Here is a 20726-nt window from a genome sequence, read left to right on the forward strand (position 1 = left end):
ACTTAAAAAAAAAAGCTTTGCAAGCTAATGCGAAAATGTAGAGAACTGAACTAAAATGAGAAACTGAAATTGACATCCTGAACCACAATTTTGCATTTTGTTCCAGGCCCAGCCACTGTCTTTCTTGGGTCTGGTTGGTTGTTTAGGGTTAAAAAAAAAAAGTTCCAACAAGCCTGTAGACTCTGTGACTGAAAGTCTTCCCAAGATGCAACACTTGCTTTCTTCCATGTAGTCTGCATATCATCTAAATTCACTGCATATATTTTTGCAACTAAAAAGTGCTTCTTGAGAAGCCAGTTTCATATTGAAAAGAAAAGCTCATTGTAGATTGATTCTGCATTATGCCATTTTGAAAGCAGATGTTGGCAATCCCTGCAATGGGAGACATATTCACACCTGCCCAACGGCATTGTGGGTGGGCATAGTCCAAGACTGCAATTGCCACTTCCTTCTTCATTCACCTGGGGCATGTGGAAAGAGGAAATGGCATGGGTGTTCAAGTGCACATCAAGCAACCACAACCACCCAGGTGGAAAGCCGCATGATGAGGACGAGCATGAACGATTCCAGATTAAGATAAAGCTATATTTTTGTGCTATAAACTAGTTTGTGTGTATTCAGCCTAAGTTTATATGGTTTCACATTGCAGCGGCCCTGGGAGATTATCACGAAGAAATGGATCAAAAGCACCTGGAAACGCACAAATATTTACTAAACCAAGAGTGTTTGGTGAACAAGATCATGCATTACCACAAGAAACATATGTAAGTCCTTGTTTTTTAACTACTTGTCACTTTCACCTTTGGCAGAACAGAATCTGGAAGCAGCACTATGGCTGCTGTTTTCTGCACTTAAATTCTGTGTAAGAAAATGTGGATACTACAAATTGTATAGGTTAGGCAAATGAATTCTGCAGCTACCCTCCCCCTTCAAGCACTACAAACCTTATTCAACTATTTTCTTGGTTTCTGAAATCTCAGCAAACACTATTTGTGTGCCCCTGTGAGTTTCTAGCTCTACACACGAGAAACAAAACAAAACAGAGATTCTCAGGGAGTTGTATGGTGTTTATATCCTGTTCTGTGCCTTCTGCAGAATATTTGCCAATCAAGTGTTTTTTTCTATCAAAGCAGCAGTCTGAGATGTTATTTAATGATGTTTTGTTTTTACATTTCATAATGTTGTTGAGATGGTTGTTCTTCCCCACATTTAGGTCTGACATTTCCACCGTGATGTTCATGGTGGTGTTCATTTATCCACACCACCAGCCTGGGTTAATCTGAGAGAGGGTTACTGACCCAATGTCTCCAACTAAGCTTCACAGGCCAAATGGTGATTTGAACCCAGGTCTGCTGTCCAAATCTTACAACCACCCCAGACTCTGCGATCATCATCTGAGGCCCTTTTTGGTGTGCTTCCTCCACGAGAGGTTTGGAGGGTGGCAACACAAGAAGGGGCCTTTTCTGCAGTGGCTCCCTGTTCGTGGCATGCTCTCCCCCAGGGAGGCTCGCCTGACGCCTTCATTATGTATCTTTAAGCACAAGGCAAAAACCTTCCTCTTCTCCTAGGCCTTTGGCTAATTAAACTATCTGTAGCCTTTTGAACTGTAATAATAATAATAATAATAATAATAATAATAATAATTATTATTATTATTATTATTATTATTATTATTATTATTATTATTATTTATTATTTGTATCCCGCCCATCTGGCTGGGTTTCCCCAGCCACTCTGGGCGGCTTCCATAGAAACCAAAAATACACCAAAAATGTGGTGGGGAGGATTGTTATTGTTTGTTATTATGATATATATTTCTGTGTTCTTATTTTGTAAACCGCCCTGTGATCCTCAGATGAATGGCAGTATAGAAATTTAATCATCATCAATGACTACAACAACTCCTAACAAGGATACTCATGGTTAGGAAAAGCACCCCACACATCTGGACTATGGGGGATTTGAATGTGGAGATGGGGGAGAATCCCCTGGATGAGCCCTTACTTGATGGTGGTGCTGAAATACTAATCTTTTCTTTCTAGAGGCAAAACTCCTGCTGAATCAGATGTGCAGCTCTTGGACATAGTGAGGAAGCTAGAGATGTATGGGATCAGGCCCCACCCAGCCAGTGACGGTGAAGGGACCCAGATCAATTTGGCTGTCACTCACATGGGAGTCCTGGTTTTGCGGGTAAGGAGAGAAGCTTCTCCTGTCAATGTTTCAGGAGGTAAATGCAAAGTTGCTACTGTTAACAGCATCCACAGCAAAGTGCCTTAGTGCTGCTGAAGCACTGCTTTTCTGCAATACGTCAAAACAAATTCAAAACAGAGGTTCCACGCATCACTTCATATGATGCTTAAAAAAATATATGCAGTGCCCTTCTGTACGGCCCAAATCCTTCTATAATGAGTATTCAGTTGCCTGTTCCATTCAGCCAAGGTTGCTTGTATCGTTAATCAAACGCTTCCTGCTTGCAGGTTCAGCTCATGGTATTAGCTTCCTGTTGAACATGGAAGGAGAAATTAGTGATGAATCTTGGGTGGTGCTTCAGCTTCTCGCTGCTCTGGGCTCACCCTGCTGCCATTGCTGTTTAAAAGAAGAGCCAGCCTCTTTCTCCAGCACCCTTTGATGTGGGCGTCTCCAATTCTGTCTCCCCCTGGAAACCAAAATGCTCCAATGTCAAAACTTGGCATTACATGGTAGCTAGACATCTCTTGACCATATAATCTTCTGCCAAAAATAGTCACCTAATTTTGGGGCAATTACGTGGTACTAAGACTCCACAGCATATTTGCAGAGCAAACACATAGTTTGGTTGGTGTTTGCTGTGTAATGTGGGCGCTGAAAGGCCCCGGCAGACACACTTCCAACTGGGGAAGAAGCCAGAAAATGAAATCACGATCCACCCAGTGTTATATATCAGCAGAGATCAGAGTTTTCTCAAGCTCAGGAGACCTAAACCTTCCCAGGTCAAGAAGAAATGGCAGAGAACATAGGATTGCATGCACACTGGTCTCTGAGCAGTGAGAGACTCCAGGGGTGCCTGTGCTTACCTAGGGTTCAGTTTCCTTTGAATGAAGGTCAGAGGAGACTGTGGTGTCTTTAGGATATGCATTTTTATTTACACTTATATACAACCTGAGCATAGGATGGAACACAGATCTTTACCCTTTAGGTTTCCAGGGAAGCCCTAAGTTCACAGCCTTGGGCCCAGCACAGAGTAGACATGCCTCCCGTCTCCAGCTTCTAGCATCAGCCCCCAAACTCACACATAAGCAGAAACCCTTGGCCAGGTGTTCTTCCTTTAGGATGAGGTGGCATGTAGCCAGGTGAGGTGGGGAAGGCCCACCCATTTGTTTCTATCACAACAGTGCAATGCCTTTGGAGATGGTAAATAGCAGTACTTAACTGGCCTGCCAATGCCAGTAGCTTAACAAAGGAAATGGTTTTGCTGGCTCAAAAGTCTCTTCTACTTAGACAGGCAAGTTTGTCAGAATTACATACAAAAATGCGTTTCTTAGGAGAAATTTGCAATATAGTGCTGATGAATTTTCACTTGCAAAATAAATGTTCAAAATCACTTCATATGTGCAGTGAAATGAATTTAATTTTAGAAAAATGAACAATGGAAAAGAACCAAAATGGACTGATCCATCCAACCCCATTTTGGAAGAACAGCCCCAAACAGGCTGTTATTTGGGACTATTGCTACAATATTGCAAAGGATCCCCCTTTTTTCTCTTTTTGCATGCTGTTAACCCCAAATGTTCTTATTTTTCACTGTCAAACACTGGAGAGTTCTCCCACCACACGAACTGCAGGCTGCAAACAACGACCGTGTTGAACATCCAGGCATCTTAGTCCAAAATGTTGTGTAACTCACACAGTGTGTCTATTTTTCTCTGCAGGGCAATACGAAGATTAACACCTTCAACTGGTCCAAAATTCGCAAGTTGAGCTTCAAGCGGAAGCATTTCCTGATCAAACTCCATGCCAACATTTCGGTAAGGCCTAGGCAACTCTCTTCCCTCACATAGTTTTGTAGAAACACAAGTTGGCTTAAAGTATAAATGTATTTACCTCTGGTCCCTACCTCTGGTCCCTTCTGTGTAATGTGGAGGCTGGCACTGCACCGGAATATGTTTCTTCACGTGGGACCATACTTCTCTTGAGAAGTCATTAGTGGCACTGCATTAATTCCACACAACACTGAATAGCCAGTGACATCAAACATACTGGAAGTTCAGCATGACCAAGAGACAGAATTTCCAAAATACCTTTCAAGCATTTTCTATAACCTCACTTAGCCAACTGGCCTGATTTATACCTGATTTATACCACAACATTTCTAAGGGTTTTCATAAACCTACTGGAAAGAGAATCAAAGAAACAATGGAGTAGACAAAAAGCGGGTTTATTGATCCGGTGCATTTCCTACCCTACTAGTCCTCCTTCTGCAGTGTAATTCAGAGAACAGTGATTCAGAATTCAGATGTTCTATCTCTCTTGTCTCTTAAGAAACAGAAAAGATAGCTATTTTGCTCCACTTTTCACTGAATTTCCCTGGAGAAGGAGGACCAGTAGGGTCTGAAATGCATCAGATCAAGAAACCTGGGGGTTTTTTTTGGGGGGGGGCTTTTGTTGCTTCATATACCTAGCCTCTCATACACCTAGCCACACCTCCTGTATTTGTGCACAAGATAAACAGGAGAGAGGAGGCCGGCCCACCCACTGCCAGACATTGGTCTGCTTCCCCCTCCAACTGCAATGGCATCCTCAAACTGCAGTGATTTACTTCTCCTCCATAGGGAAATGAATGGCAGCCATTCAATAAAATCAAAGGGGGCACCGGGGTTGCAGGCAGGCCATGAGGATGGAGATAAATCTGTTCCCTGCTTCTCACAACCATTAAGAATCAAAGGTGCTCCTATCTGCACAGCTCTTCATTGCTGATCATGCTACAGCATGACGGGGTGTTGAGTGTTCTGGGGAAATGGGATTTTCCACAGATGCAGCTTCATAGATAAAATAGGCTTCCGCTCTTAACCAGGAGACTTTCGTATCTAAAACATTTTATGGATACATTCCCAGATGCCTCAGTAACCTGCATCCAGTGTGGCATTTTGCGATCCCTCAGAATCTCACAAATGTGGCCTCAGATTCTGCTTCTGAGAGCCAGTGTGGTGTAGTGGTTAAGAGCAGTTGTCTCATAATCTGGGGAACCAGGTTCGCGTCTCCGCTCCTCCACCTGCAGCTGCTGGGTGACCTTGGGCCAGTCACACTTCTCTGAAGTCTCTCAGCCCCACTCACCTCACAGAGTGTTTGTTGTGGGGGAGGAAGCGAAAGGAGAATGTTAGCCGCTTTGAGACTCCTTCGGGTAGTGATAAAGCGGGATATCAAATCCAAACTCTTCTTCTTGTTCTTGGCTAAATTTATAGTGCTGATTCTGGTAGGTTGTGGTCATTGTATATGGAGTGGTCTGGCTTCCATCTTACCCGGCATAAAGGCAGCACTTTTGGAAGGTTGGGGTGGGGGGGATTCGAAATGAGGTGCAATTGCTCACATCTTGGTAAAAGTGTTGTGGCTGCCAGAGCAAAGAGGCTACTATGGCCAGCACAAAAAGAGGTGACGGTGCTCTGTACTGGTGGGTGCCATCACACAGGAAAACCACTGCATAAATGTGTTTGGAGAACTAATAATCAGTGATTCTAGATTTAGGTAGGTAGCCGTGTTGGTTTGATGCAGTTGAAATAAATAAAAAATTTTAAAAAAATGTCCAGCAGCACCTTAGAGACCAACTAAGTTTGTTCAGGGTATAAGCTTTCATGTGCATACACACCTCTCTAAGGTGCTACTGGACAATTTTTAATTTTTTTTAATTTAATAAACAGTGGTTAGATTATTGGTCTAGGCAGTGCTTTTTTAATAAAAAAACGTTTAGGGGGTACTCTCATTTTCCTATTCATATTGAAATACTGCGCCTCAGTGAGGCCAAACTTAGATTCATAAAATGTTTACGGTATGTGTCCTCTGGAAAAAAAAGCACTGGGTCTAGGACTTGGGAGACCCAGGTTCAAATCCCTGATCACTCACTCACTCACTGGGCGACTTTGGGCCAATTTTTGTATCTCCACCTAACTTTCCTCACAGAATTATTGTGAGGATTGCAAAGAGTATGTAGAAGCAGAGAAATGTGTGCTGCCATGAAGCGCTTGGAGGAATGAGGGGGTATGATACAATAGCAACTTAGGAACAGGGATGAGGAATCTCCTGATGTTGCTAATTATTAACTGCATTGACGGGAGATGGAGACCCAACAACCTCTGAAGGTGTGAGCTGGTCTTTGACCGTAATAAATTATCTATCTATCTAACCTCTGGAGGGTGTTCTTCCCTTCCCCATTTCATCATCTCAACAGGTAGGCTAGGCTGTAGGAAGTTGGACTAGAAGTTGGAGAGAAGTGAGCTTCATAACTAAGTGGAGATTTGAACGCTGGTCTCCCAAGTCTTTGTGTGGCACACTAACCTCTACACTACATGACACTGTGACACATTCTCTCTCTCTCTCCCATCCCTACTCTCTGCCTCAGGCCTTGTGCAAGGATACACTGGAGTTCACCATGGCAAGCCGAGACACTTGCAAAGCCTTCTGGAAGACCTGTGTGGAATACCATGCTTTTTTCCGACTCTCTGAAGAGCCAAAGTCAAAACCCAAAGCCTTTTTATGCAGCAAGGGCTCCAGTTTCCGATACTGGTAAGATAGGAAGGACATTCTGACCTACAATCATATTCAGGAACTAAGTCAACTGAAACAAATGCACATTTCTCTCTCCCCCCCCCCCACAGTTTATCCCACTACCTTGGGGGGGGGTGGAGCCCCCACACACATTGGGGGTTTGGTACAAGTAATGTAAATCACCATTATTCATGTTGCCCAACAGAGGAATCCAGCGCAACAGTTGTGCTAGTGGAAAACTCATTGTGTGCTGCAGATCACACCATCTATTGGGCAGTAAAGTTTCCAGCAACCTGTTTATGCATGTGCATGAGCTTGTGCAATGGCGTTTCGCTGGCTCAAAACATTTTGCCAGAGGAGCAAGTAATACCCCTCATATATCCTGTGCTTCTGAATTTGCTGCTACACCACTGACGTAGTGTAAAAGTGAGCAACAGTAGTCTCGGGGAGAGGATGCCACAACTGTCTTCATATATTTCCTGTCCTTAAAATGGCAGCGGAAGGACTCAGCGGCAGCTGCTGGAACATGGGACAAAAGGAAAACTGAAGAGCCTGCCCTTTGAGAGGTATGATCTTTCCACAATAAGAACTCCCACCTTCTTGCCAGGGTTCTGTTTGATGCCCTCCCTTCAAGCTAAAAGCCTGGCAGTGAAGTTCTCAAGAGCAGAGCTGCCCCATATATAATTCCAGTAGGAGTTTACTCAGAGTTGACTAACTTTGTGAATTTTTCACAGAAGTGAAAAGTATATCAATCTTCTAAATGCACAAGTGCTTTCAAAGGGAAAGCAAGCATTTTTAAAAACTCTGGCAGCAGCCACCCTGTGTTGGTACCTGCCTGCTTTTTATTGAAAGACCACTCCATTGGTTAAGTGTCACCACCGATAAGGCCCTCCTCCTCCATACTGCAGCTAAGTGAACATCTGTGCAAAGTTACATGGTCTGCAGAAGCTCTCCAGCTGATTGTACTGATCTGGGAAGCCTGCATGGGAGAAGGTGACCTCTTATATAGCCTAGGCCAAAACTGCTCAGTGACTTACCAGTCAAAGCTGGCTCAAAGTGAGCAAATTCTAACATCATCTAACAAGATGGATTCAGTACCACCAACTAAATGAAGTGTTTAAAATAGATAACAAAAAAGGTTTTGCAAAGGAAGTCTCAATATTGGACAGAGAACTAATACAAAACAAGACAAAAATAATTTCTAGGATGTATGGAATCTTACTAGAATGAGAGGTGAAAGACGAATAAGTTAAGGAAGTAATGGTGAAATGGGCAATAGATATGGGTAAACCTATTCAATTAGCAGAAAATTGTGGAAAGAGAATTGGAGATTCACGGCATGTGAGGCAATCAAAGAAAATTTTCTTAAGATGTTCTACAGATGGTATATGACACCTTACAAACTATCTAAAATGGATAGAACAAAATCAAAAATTTGTTGGAGGTGCAAACAAGCAGAGGGCACGCTGCTGCATATGTGGTGGACTTGTGATAAAATTAAGAGTTTTTTGGATATGGTTTGTGAAGAGCTGAAGAAAATATTCAAACAAACTTTTTAAAAAACACAGAAGCCTTTTTACTGGAATATTAGAGCCAGATATTGCGAAGGAAAATAAGAGAATTTTTCTTTATGTGACAGCAGCAGCAAGAATTCTAATTGCCAAAAATTGGAAAAATGAAACAATCCCAACAAAAAAAATGGCAAGATAAGCTATTTGATCATTTAGAATTGGCTAAACTGACAGAGGCAATTAGAGACCAATGCAAACAAAAAATTCAAAAGGAATAGGGAAAATATAGTGAATACCTGAAAAAGCAGTGCCCTCAAAATAATACTTTGGCTTGTCTGGACTAATTTTCGCAAATAAGATACGGTGTAAAAATATAAGCTATAGAAGAAAACTAGAGAAGAGGAATTGAGAAAGAAACAGTTTATGAAGTATACAACTGGACTTGCGTTGAGGTTGAAGGAAGTCAAATAAAAATGAATAAAAATTGAAATAGGGGCGCATGTGTATCATTTGTCCTATATGTGTAGTTGTATCTTTTTGTTTGTTTGTCTTGTGAGTGATGTCTGTATTGGTGTTGGTATAATAAGTTAATAAAAGTTTTTTTAAAGGGAGCCAATTCTAAATTTGCCTACATCGAGCCTTTGATTGGGTGTGCTAAACCCTTTAAAAAATTACCTTAATATATTAGCAAGGCTTGGGGAAATAAGTTGCAGGATGCTTTAATTTCTCTCTCTGTGTGTGATTTCACTGAGATTTTTAAAAACTTGGGGAGACATATACAGAATGTCAGAAGGAAGGGAAAATAAATATTAGGACTGCTTGAACACTGCATAATATAAGAAAGGCTCATCCAGCCCAGTGACCTGTTCTTCCCAGATGCCTGTGGGAAACCTGCAAGCAGGACCAAAACGCTCCCCCCTCCTGCAACTTCTTGCCCTCCGGATTCAGAAGCACTGCTGCCTCTACCTGTGGCATCAGAGCACAGCCATCCTGGCTAGTGGCCACCAATAGGCTTCTCCTCCATGGATGTCCACTCCTCTTTTAAAACCATCCAAGTTGCGTGTCAAGAAATGCTTTATTTTGTCTGTCTTGAATCTCCAGCTTCCTTGGATATCCCACAAGTTCTAGTGATATAAGGGAAAAACTTTTCTCTGCCCACTCCGTACCACAAATAATTTTATAAACTTCTAACATCACGTTTCCTCTAAAAATTCCCAAACGGTGCAAATGTTCTTCACAGGAGAGTCCCTCTCCTTGAGCATTTTGGTTGGATGCTTTTATTTCCTTGCCATCAGATTTGAATTATATTGGACATTAACCATTGTCCTTTAATTTCAACTGCAGGAAACACTATCCCTCTCGGTACCATGAGAGACAGTGCCGGTCCTCACCTGACCTACTTACAGATGTTTCCAAACAAGTAAGTCATTTGGTCAGTGGGTAGGGGGGTGCAGAAATATGAGAAAAAGAAAGAAAAAGACTGGATCTCATCTATTTAGATTCAGGGTGTATGTTACTTTGGGGTGCAGGGGGGAACATACTTCCCCCTCCCATATAACAGGGCTCCTGCTGCTTCAATTAGGCCTCCACTCTTTAGTTGATTAATCCATTAGATCAATCAACGGAAATATTTAAATGAATCAGATGATCTTAAAAAAAACAAAAATGTGTAATATATAAAAGGCAGATTTTAAGTGGCATATTAAAAGATGTACACAAGAGTTGCAATTGGCCAGAAGAAAACGGGTTAATTTAAAAACAAAAGTTCCCTATGATCCTAAGGTGCACTCTCACAACAGAGGCAGCCAGCCTGCCAGGCCTCTCCGGGATTCTGATTTTGCCTCCTCCTTCTTCCCTCTAACAGCGAACATAGTTGGGTGTGTGATGGCCAGTTTGGAAGTGAAACAAGGCTACCCGAAAACAAAGTGTTATTTCTACATGTTTGGGGGAATCCTTAGCTATGCAGATGTGCTTTAAAAGAAAACAAAAACTTTTTTCGAGAGGAAACCACCTTGCCTGACAAGCATCTTGTGAACATCCAGTTTGTACAGAGTGTTGTCAGCAGACAGGGAAGAGAAGGAAATCAGTGGGAAAGGGAACTGACCTCAGGCCAAAAGAGCTTAGGGAGACTGCTATACGGGTACACAAAGTGTGGGCTTCGTACACCATTCTGTGACTGCACTGCCAAAGAAAGACCATGTCAGCTGGTCCATTGGGGTGAATGGAGAACTCCCCACCAACCCTAAGCTGCCTGCATTTTCAAAAACTTAAGTTCAGTCCAGGGTAAGGCACTGACTGACAGCTTCCTCCTCCTTAGTCTCAATGTTGCCCCTGCAAAACTCAGCAGGGTGCAGGAAGAGGGGGATAAGATGCAAATTAGTTGGTTCCCCCTATCATTGGCTCCTACCGCTTAGGATCCTTGCATTCTGCCCCACCAGCTCCAGGGCACCACTGCCGTCTCTTACGCTTTGCTTGTGATGAAGAGGAGGGTGTTTGCTAAAACAACACTGTTCCTTAGGTGAAATTATGTTCTTCTCTCCCCAGATGGAGGACTTGCGGCTGGTCTACGGCACCATAGGAGGCTACCACAGTGCCAATGGAGTGCACACTTCCGAGCCCATGCTGGACAGCAGGCGGAGGAACTCTGCAGTGGAAGTGATCTTTGCGGATGAATTGGAGCGGTCCAAGCCAGAAGCTGACCCAACGCTGTTGCCCCATTCCCAAAGCAGCTCCACCTTCCCGTTGGTCTACACAGAGCTGGAACACGATTGGGAGGCAGCCGACATCTATGAACAACGGGTCCCACTGACATCCTTCCAGCCCAGCTACAAGCTGGCTGGGAACAGTAAAAGCACCTCGGTGGGCAACATGAGGGAGATGACCCCTAGGCAACAGCTGACTTACACCGACATTCCCTACAGGGGCCCCATTCACCAGCAACTGGACATGGCTTCTCCTCAAGTCTTCTTTTATGTGGACAGGCCTCCCCAGATGTCCAGGCACACAGCAGTGGCAGGCCCTGCTGAGGAAACAGCCAGTGGGGTGAACATGCTTGGTGCATCACCCATGAAGCCTTCCAGGAGAAGCCCAGGCATGGCAAGAACAAGGGTGACTGAACCAGAGGTCCTGCCCAGAATGACCTACCTTAGCAGCATTAGCATGGAGCAAGATGATGACGGAAGCGTCTTTGACTACAGCATTCAAGACCAGACTCCCAAGAGGTCTTGGAGCCAGTCTGACATGAAAATGATCAGATTTCCCTATGGCTCAGAGTTCCGGCCTCTAGGACCTTGTCCTGTCTTGAGCAGCAGGAAGGCTGATATTTTGCAGTATGTGCTGGCCCAGCAAAGGTTCCCAGAACCTCCCAGGGCCCAGCGAACCCTGGAGCGCTATGTGGGCAGTGGGACAGAATCCAGCGACTCCGATTCAGACATGCTGCCAGATTACTCTTCTCTCTACGGGAGGGTGGTGAAAGCACCCAGGGCACGGGTCCGCCTGTCTTCAGGGAGCCTACAGCTGGAGGGGGAGGATGAAGAAGTTTGTCTCAATACCGCCAACATTGAGGACAGGACTTCACAGGGAGCATCTAATTATTTTACGTAAAACAACAGGACTGAGTTATGCCAGTAGATCTTTGAAGGAGGTCCTTCCTTGGTCCTTGGGGTTATGACTGGTTTTGCAGGAATGATTAATTAAAACTTTGGGATTTGATAACAAGAGGAATCTACCAAAGCAAAGGGCTCTGCAAAAGAAAGTGTGAGATGTTATAAGAATATTTAAAAAATGGGGGGAGAGGGGAAGTTTACATGCTTTCTCTTTGACACATCCCATACTATGGGGGGACAGGGACGACAGGATATAGTTCCTAGCATAGAAAACTAGTGTTGTAGCAGATATATGGGAATGGCTCATCTTCCCAAATAGATAGCTCATACGTCACCAAAAAGCTTGGCAGTGTGACATTTCTTTTAGGGGAAAGACTAAAAAGGGGGTGATTAGTTTGTTATAATTATCTAAACGATGACATGATTGGGTGGGTGTGTCATTTTCTAGCATGTATTTAAGTATTCCCTTCTTTCTACATAGGTTCCAGCATGGAGATGTATCTTTTTAAGCCATCAGGTATATGCCACAAGTATTGTTAATAATTCCAAGTGTATCACAAAAAGAAGGGCAAGTGCCATTTTCAAATGCTGAGATCTAGCAATACTAAAGATTTTAGCTAGGGGGTCCCATGGCTAAGTACTACCAATGTCTGATTCAAGTTAAATATTGCTTATTAACAGTTCTCAGGCCTGAATGCTTTGCACTTCGGGTCACTCACTTTTACAGCATGACGACTAGCAGTGGTCTTTCAAGTGCTTTTAATACATGAACTGTACCGGGATCCCTTTCTTACTTTCCATATATATCTAAGCAAGTTATAATGCACTAGACTGGGAGAAAAAGTAACCTGTCTTTATCTGGGAATCTCTGCTAACTCCTGGTTCTGCCCAATAACTACTCAGAATTTCAGGAATCTGCCGGTGGGGTTAAGTGGTCAGTGCACACCACCCAAAGGAAAAGCTAGCCAGGAAGGTCTTTTTGCCTCCTTGTCCTAAATGTCGCCTGGTTTCAAAAATAATCCACTTGCAAGCCTGAAATTTAACTGTCCCTTTGTTGTGTATGCATGCATACTTTTGGGCTACCCTGTGTACATGGGACGCAGTCTCCTTTCGGGGGCGAATGGAGAGAAACCACCATTAAAAAGCCACCTTTTCTACAAAAGAGGCGTTCATGGGGTGTGTGCTTTCTCTGACACCATAGTTCCAATGAAGAAGCAGTGGATACAGAGCTTTCCGCACACATAGCTGGGAGGCTTACAAGCTCCAGGCAGCCTCTCCAAGGATTCTCCTTTCATCCTTGGAGGAGACCTGGAAGCTCTTATGGCCCACCTGGCCCACCCTCCCACAGACCATATGTAGGATTGTGCCCCAAAGCACAGAAAAAGCAGAATGCTCATCTTTCCCCTTGAGCACATGACGGCTTTAAAAGTATGGCATCACAGAAATGAGGATGAGGACCAAACAAGATTACAGAACTTAAATATTTATTTCTTTAAACCATTCAACCTTCTGCTGCCCCCTTGCCTGCCCTCCCCCCAGCCCCCCAAAAAACACTGAAAGGAGCTTCATCTATAAACAGATTTACAGGCCTAATAGCTACAGAGAAGAGCACTAGAGTTCTGTTTCAGTGATGCAGTTATTTTGTGAAGCTTCAGATCAACTGTATATTTACAACATTTGCTGCTTTTACATTTATAAAAATATTTTTATTTAATCCATAACATTATTGTTTTCAAAAACTATGCCCAGACTTTCCCCCCCTCAGATATAAATTTTAATTGTGTTTCAGTTATATAGCGATGAAAGCTTTTTTTTTAAACAAACATTTCTTTAAAATTAAAACAAACGAGTTAAAGTATATATATATTTTTTACAGTGTAGGCACCATTGAAAATAATTGCCCTTGGCATTTCTAAACCACCATCTGTCGCCAGTGTCTTTATATCTTCATTTATTTCTTTTTTTTAAACGATGTAATGGCAACTTTTAAACTAAGGGAAAAAAATCAGTATTTGCTTGCATTCCTTTAACGCTTTTCAATATTTGGCAGATATATTTCAAATCCTTTAAATGACTTTTGTGCAAAAACAAAAAATGTGCAGATCCAAACCATAAAATTAAACACATCCAGACTTTTTATCAAAAATAAATTTACACCAACAGTTCCACAGCTAAGGACTGAAATACAACCCCACTTCAAACTTCAGCATAATATACAAACTGGGTTGAAAGGGGGGGGGGGGAGATATTACCCAATCTAAACAGTACCATAAATATATAATTGAAAGCAAGTTTATAATTTTAGCTACCTTTTATGAAAAAAAAATCACTCTGTACTGCACAGTACTATCTTTTTGTGAAAGAATATCTATAACTCAGTTATTTGCATATTAACTGGTAAATACGTATTTAAAATACATAGGGGTGGGGAAGAGGAAATAAACATGGTAATGCACTGCATGTAAATGTCTTTAAGAACGTAAGTGTATAAATATCTTACAGGATAGAACACCACCACACAAAACGCTGGTGTCACACACTTATACCTTCTGGTGAGGTATTTCATCGCATGCCACGGTATTCCCATAGGTCCCCTGCCCAAAACAAAGAATGAGCTACTTCCCCCTCCCGAATCTTACTAAAGAATGAAGAAATGATTAAATTAAGCCAGATTTCTATGTGTGTCCATTATTGCAGAAAGCCCCCTGCCCTTCATCTGTATTGCTTTAAAATTTTCTTTACCATGATGAATGACTATTTGAAATCCTGCCCTAAAGGGTAATACGTACAAACTGTACACTAAGCTATATCAGTCACTACATGTTAACTTGCAAAGCTAATGACATATTGCTCTCAAAATGTAGGTGATTACAGAGCTGCCTAAAACACTGTACCCATTTTTCAAAAGAATAGTGTTGCTTGGTGATGCCAACTTGGATAAAATATTGGGGGGAGGGCGCTCCAGGAAAGCCGTGCCCCCAATCATTGGTCACATGACATGGTGACACCCCTCCATATGAATGGCATTGCCAACCAACTTTGGGGGGGCCTGGCCTGCTCAAATGTTTTATCAGGGGCGCCGAAGGGACCTCGGCCCCTAGGAGTTAGCTCCTATGTTGTTGCAGGTATTACATTTACAGGGGCCTAAATAAAGACTACTATGGTGTTTGAGCAAGTGCTATAGCCACATCCTATAGGTTAAGGTGCTCTCGTATATTTTCCTGTAAAAAGCTGTTTTGAAGTCTAGTTTTAGTGACTCAGAAGAACTGTATCTTATGTGGACATAAAATGAAACAAGACTCGTCTCTGGAGAGTAACAAAATGTTGTTGAAACACAGCATGTGCACTTCCTATGAACTCAAGTGCATTCCATTGATCTCTGGTCAACCCAGATCCTGCGCGTGGAGATTGGCATTCCACTGGTTATATCTAGAAGCAAAGCTGCACCTCACCGTTTTTGTTTTTTGTTTTAAACTGGATTAAATAAGTGAAAACTACAATATTAAAAGTTGCTCTTTACAAAAAAGAATGTCCTGGAAATACAAAAAAGCATGTATACCCATCACAAAATAGTGGAATTAAGTCCTTTCAAATCTGTGATCATCATATATGTTGCAATGATCCAAAAGGCACAAGGAGCTCATGAACAAAGCATTGCCAAGCTTATAGTAGGTTTTGGTGGGCTATTACTGGGTCCATATGGAACAGCATCACTGATAGAAAGTTTCTTAGGAGGAGTCATTAACTGAAAACCTAAGGAGACAAACACAAGAAGAAAGTGCTCAGTTATATCCCAGCTAAGTAGTTAATAATTTATTTATTTTACAGATTACCAATCCATGTACACTGTTCATTTACCTCACCATCCCCACATTAATCCTCCCAGACTCTTTCAATCCAGTTCCACCTCCTAAGGTTGCTAACAGTGCTTTTTCCACTACCTTTCCTACACTCACACAGAAAGCAGGAAATGAGGTTACAGGCAATGCAGACAGACCCTAAAGAAGAACACAGGTTAAGAAATGAAACCCATATGCTTACTTCTGAAACTTCTCCATAAGTTTCTTCACCATCTTATCAGTGATTCCTGGACATGTTGCTTCTGCCATATTGATGCTTTTTTCAAGTTCTTCAATTGCTTTCTTCCTGCTTGCATTATTGGTGTCTTGCTGCTTAAGCTGAGAGGCAGACAAAAATGGTCAAAATTTTGCAACCTTTACTGTACATGCTTTGGATGTGCCTCAAACTGAAAACTTACCTCAGCAAAGACAGGAGTGATTATCATCGTTAAACAGCTCAGGGTTTTCATGAGATCTTGGTCCTGGAAAGTTAGGAGATACATTAATCAAACACTTGCTGACAAATAACTGAAATAAGTAGGAGACCAAGGACCAGTTAAAAATGGACAAGACTACATGAGGGGCTCCTCATGTTCACATATGTGCCTACAGATGTGTGGAGAAATGCTGGCATAAACTGGGCTGATAAGACATATAGTCCACAGGGAGATCTGCAGCAGCAACTTTTCTCGCAGGTGCAAACTTGGGTACAGCTTATGGCTGTTTTTCCAAAGGTCAGTCCTGGAGGTGGCCCCCCAAAATGAAGAAAACAACAATTTATATGGACTGAAATAATCAAATTTATTCTCATCACAATGATTTTTGCAACTGGAGGGAGGAAACACTTTATATGCTCACAGGAAACACTTTATATGCTCTACAGACTCTTACTTGACAATCTACTGAGCTGCCACTAGCAGCTGAGTACCAATGAACTTGCTACATTATTAATCACCACCCTGCTTTTCTTTTATCAAGATAGACCCAAAGTAGCAGCAATAAATAACCAAAATAATATAAATGTATATGAATGAGGAAAGAAGAGAAAAGCTCCATTGGCTCCAAATTACGGTGTGTCCTCCCAATAAATAAAGTGGTGGACATACGGTAGGTTAAACACAATTTACAGAAGTGTTAGATAATTTTACACCACAGTTCACTTTTTTATTGCAGTCCTGATAATCCTAGTCTTCATTAATAAAAGTTGTAAGCATCACCACCACTATAACCATCGTTCTGATCCTCACAACTGCAGAGATGAATTTGACCACCTGAAATGTAGTCAGTATTGCCAGGGAGCAATGCTGTGTGTCTACAGAGGGGTGGGGACATTTCTGACTGCTTTACAAACACCAAGGGTCAGCTCTCTGCCTGTGGCAGCTTCCAAGGAGCTTAAAGAATAGAAAGAAATTCTGGCTGGACGTACTGTTCCGTTCTGCAGTTTCTTGGCCTCTGGCTTCTTCCGAACTGTAGTAAAACTCCATTCTGGGTGAGAATTGTTCTCCTTGTTGCTAGACTCCCTAATGGGGAAGGGAAGAAAATGACAAAGCTTTTAAAGAACTGTGCTACCACACCAGAGGTCTGCCATAGTTGAAACCCTTAAATATAAAATCGTGCCAAATGAGGAGGCCAAAATGCTGTAGGTTTGCTTCCAAAATAGACGCCAATAAACTCTGGACAAAACTCTAAGAAATACTAGAATCCAAACCTTGCTCTTCCCCCACCCCCAGTCCATTTTAGATTATGTATTTCAGTCGATTGCTGAATTTTACATTTTAAGTATTTATATTTTGATGTTGGCCGCCCTGAGCCCGGTTATGGCTGGGGAGGACAATATACAAATAAAATTGATGATGATGGTGATGTACTGTAAAAAAGGACAATCAGAAGCCAGATGAAATGTCATCAGCCCCATCCAGGTTCTTTTTGACTTGGAGCCAATAAGAAAAGAACTTAACCAGTTTAGAGCAGCATTTTTGGTCTTCTTTTGTGGATGTGGAGAGAGGCAGATACAACCACAAGAAAACACAGCCCAATCAGATCTGTGACAAAAGTGACATTGAGTACAATGGCTGCACCTAAGATCTGCACGGTCTATGAAAGACACTTTTCAGTCTTAGCAGAAGTATAGCAGAGGCAGGAATGCCTCACCCCCCCCCCCCCGCCAGGATTTATTTTGCAGCTCAACTTACCTCAACAGATTTGTGCCTTATTTATTTAAAAAATACAGCCCACAAACTTTTTTAATGGTGGGTCGCACCAAATTGTGGGGGAGTGTCTACCTTTTTTGCAGGCATAAACCCCCCAAATTGATGCCTTTTTATTTATAAATTTACAAATTGCTTCACAACCAAAAGTTACTGAAGTATTATTCCATTAAAGAAAAGTTAGCTACAGAAAGATATCAAACAGTAGAACCATTTTTACAACTGTATCAACACCCCATAAGCCTGACTGTATACACTTCACAGAAAGCCTTCTTAAACAAAAATGTCTTCAACAGCCACCAAATGTCAAAGTGTTAGGTGCTGGTAACTAATTCCAGAGGACTGGAGTTCTAGCACTAAAAGTTCAGTCTACAGTGCATACGAAGCACACCCCTGGGGCATATAATATTCTTAGGAATGTCCCATCTGGGAGAAGCATAGTTTCCAGGCTCCCTACAGGTGACATAATTCTGCAGTAACCTGCAAGTGTTTCAGGAAAAGGAAGAGAGCATAAATGAAGGGGAAACATCCATACAATGTGACAAAGAGACACCACACTCATTGTGCTACAGTGGACACAGGCTCAGTCCTGAAATTCAGAGAGTGACCCTGAATGAGATCATGGCCTCTCAATTTAAATTTACTTCATTTATGAAAACAAATGGCAATTAAAAATGAAGTAAGAGGATCTACTGTGTGTGTATGTCTGCTGTTATCATTTGCTGTTCACAAAGTAGCTTTTGACCAAAGTAAAAATAAATCACTTGCAACTGGTTAGGTCATGGGTCAACAAACTAAGGCCCGGGGACCAGCCCCAGCCCAACTGTCTTCTGGATCCAGCCTGCGGATGGTCCGGGAATTGCCACGTGGATCGGCGTAGGGATTCTGATCGTTTGGGCTGCACCATTCCCCCCCCCACATCATGACAGCGCTTCCTCCCTCCCTCCTCCTGGCTTCTCCCCACCCTGCCTAGAGGAGGAAGGGGGCTGGGCTTTGTTGAGCTGTGGTTGGCTGAGCGCCATTTTAAGCAGCCCCTCTCCGGAGCCAGCCCTTTCGAGCCACTCATCGTTCCTTCGCCACTGCCGCTAGCCCCTGCCGCTCGCAAGGCACAGGAGCTAGGTGCTGAGCGCTGTTTAAAGCAGAGCAGCCCCTCTCCGGAGCCAGCCCTTTCACGCCACTCATCATCCCGCCGCTGCCGCCAGCCCCTGCCACTTGCAAAGCACAGGTAAGCAGCCACCAGGGCTCATCTGGTGCTGTGGAGAAGGGAGAGGAGAGTCGTGGGGGCGTATTTCCCCCCCCCAAAAAAAATAGTCCAGCCCCCCACAAGGTCTGAGGGACAGTGGACCGGCCCCCTGCAGAAAACATTTGCTGACCCCTGGGTTAGGTGCTGCTGGAAAGGGTCTCCTGGCTTTCTGAGGATAGAGGCAGAAGAATTCAGAAGGTTGCAAACGGATGCTTCCAAGACGGCCACTTGTTTGTGCCTGGCTTTAACAACTATCCATGCAGCATGGCTCTCCTTCCAACTTCCAAGTTGCAGAGGTGGGCAGGGGTATTGATGCAGCTGTATGGCCAACATGCCTAGAGTGCCTCAACCTTGAAGACCAAGCTAGTGAGCCCTCTGACTTTTCCCATTTTGAAGCAAGAAAGGGTGGCAGAGGTTTATTTCCCACTGCTTCCTTGGAGTCTTACTGCCAAGCTGTGGCTAAAGCTGTCATTTCCTCTTTCCTCTCTTCCCTCCAGGAAAAGGAGACAGGAGGAGCTGCACCAGTTGTTACTCAGCAGAGAGGTTCAGTGTCCTTATGCCATGTGCCATGCTCCCTGCCTCAACTTCCCACAAGACAGATGGAGGGGAGGGAGGAGTGTGTTCAACCACTGCTTGGTTGTGAGGTTCAGACCTTGTTTGCCAAGCAGTAGCTGAATAACATGATGCAAAAGAGTGTTCACCAAGGACTGCATGCTTGCTGCTGCTCCAAGCTACGCATGCTTCCTCTGTCTGTTTCATGGGGGTAAGGGGATGCTGCTTGGCAAAAGAGCCAAAGGCATACCACTGAAACTTGCCTTCTCTCTGCTTCTCATTGCCGTAGGAGACAGGTGTGCATGTGTGCAGGGTTGGCTCTCCAGCCATTCCTCGGCACAAGGGCTTCTCTGCAGAGCACTAACTGAAACCTTGAGTCTTTTTCTCACTGGAAAAGTGTTTGTGTGCATACATGCACTTCCTTTGCTGTTGGCTGGAGAAATATGCCCCTATTAAACTAGCTGAGGGGAGGAACCTGGTGAACATAAATGTTAGTTTGGCTAGCAAGTTTAGCCAAATACTGTAGACCCCTGGAATAGTAGTCTGAAGTGGTAGTTCCAACAGCAGACCATCTTGGCTGTGAGTCCTGAAAGACCAGCTCCCTGCCTTGCAGCCCTTTCTTCCACCTGGCCTGGGAAGGCGGGGCCCTGACTGACTGCGGCTACAAAAGCTGAGGTTGCTGAAGAGGCCACCTTGGTTGTTTCTAGGTGAAGACCTAGGTAATTGAGCCTGATCTTCCACAGCTGCTGCCCACCATGAACCACCATTGACAGGACTAGCAGCAACAGCAGCAGATATGATAATATTTTATCTTGTTAATTATGCTATTTAAATGTGCATTTTATATTTGACTTCCCTAAGTAATATTTTCTTTTGAAATGTTTAAGATCGTTTTGGTTAACTTTGCTGCATTAAATGTGCATTCTGTAGTTTACCCCCTTTGTAATGTTTTAATTTGAGATCTTTAAGATAACATTTTAGTTTCCTGTTAATTATGTTGCTTTGAATGTATACTTCATATTTAACTTTCTTCA

The 20726-nt window shown here is 43.1% G+C and overlaps 3 protein-coding genes across 8 annotated transcripts in view; 2 read left to right on the forward strand and 1 right to left on the reverse strand.

Moving 5' to 3' along the window:
• Nucleotides 1-13013, forward strand: part of FRMD7 (FERM domain containing 7) — a 34128-nt gene extending 21115 nt beyond the window's left edge. For 4 of the 5 annotated variants that reach the window (XM_083595411.1, XM_083595412.1, XM_083595414.1 and 1 more), the window contains 7 exons: nt 650-764; nt 2043-2190; nt 3909-4004; nt 6590-6753; nt 7233-7301; nt 9591-9666; nt 10791-13013. In XM_083595411.1, the coding sequence (XP_083451537.1) occupies nt 650-764; nt 2043-2190; nt 3909-4004; nt 6590-6753; nt 7233-7301; nt 9591-9666; nt 10791-11849 (1727 nt within the window). In that variant the 3' untranslated portion in view covers nt 11850-13013. The remainder of the gene's footprint in view (nt 1-649; nt 765-2042; nt 2191-3908; nt 4005-6589; nt 6754-7232; nt 7302-9590; nt 9667-10790) is intronic. The other variant, XM_083595413.1, reaches the window with a different exon arrangement.
• Nucleotides 1-20726, forward strand: part of KLHL13 (kelch like family member 13) — a 1461558-nt gene that overhangs the window by 998809 nt on the left and 442023 nt on the right. The gene's annotated exons all lie outside the window — the stretch shown is intronic.
• The window catches only part of STK26 (serine/threonine kinase 26), a gene marked incomplete at its 3' end in the record, with an annotated part of 40877 nt that continues 33469 nt past the window's right edge, over nt 13319-20726 (reverse strand). Inside the window, exons 9-12 of one of the 2 annotated variants that reach the window (XM_083595462.1) lie at nt 17117-17210; nt 16110-16172; nt 15893-16029; nt 13319-15604 (exon numbers count right to left, since the gene is read on the reverse strand). In XM_083595462.1, coding sequence (XP_083451588.1) covers nt 15580-15604; nt 15893-16029; nt 16110-16172; nt 17117-17210 — 319 coding nt within the window. Of the gene's footprint in view, nt 15605-15888; nt 16030-16109; nt 16173-17116; nt 17211-20726 lie in introns of those variants that run through there. The other variant, XM_083595463.1, reaches the window with a different exon arrangement.

The sequence above is a fragment of the Podarcis filfolensis genome (assembly GCF_964270895.1).
Source record: "Podarcis filfolensis genome assembly, chromosome: Z".
NCBI lineage: Eukaryota > Metazoa > Chordata > Lepidosauria > Squamata > Lacertidae > Podarcis > Podarcis filfolensis.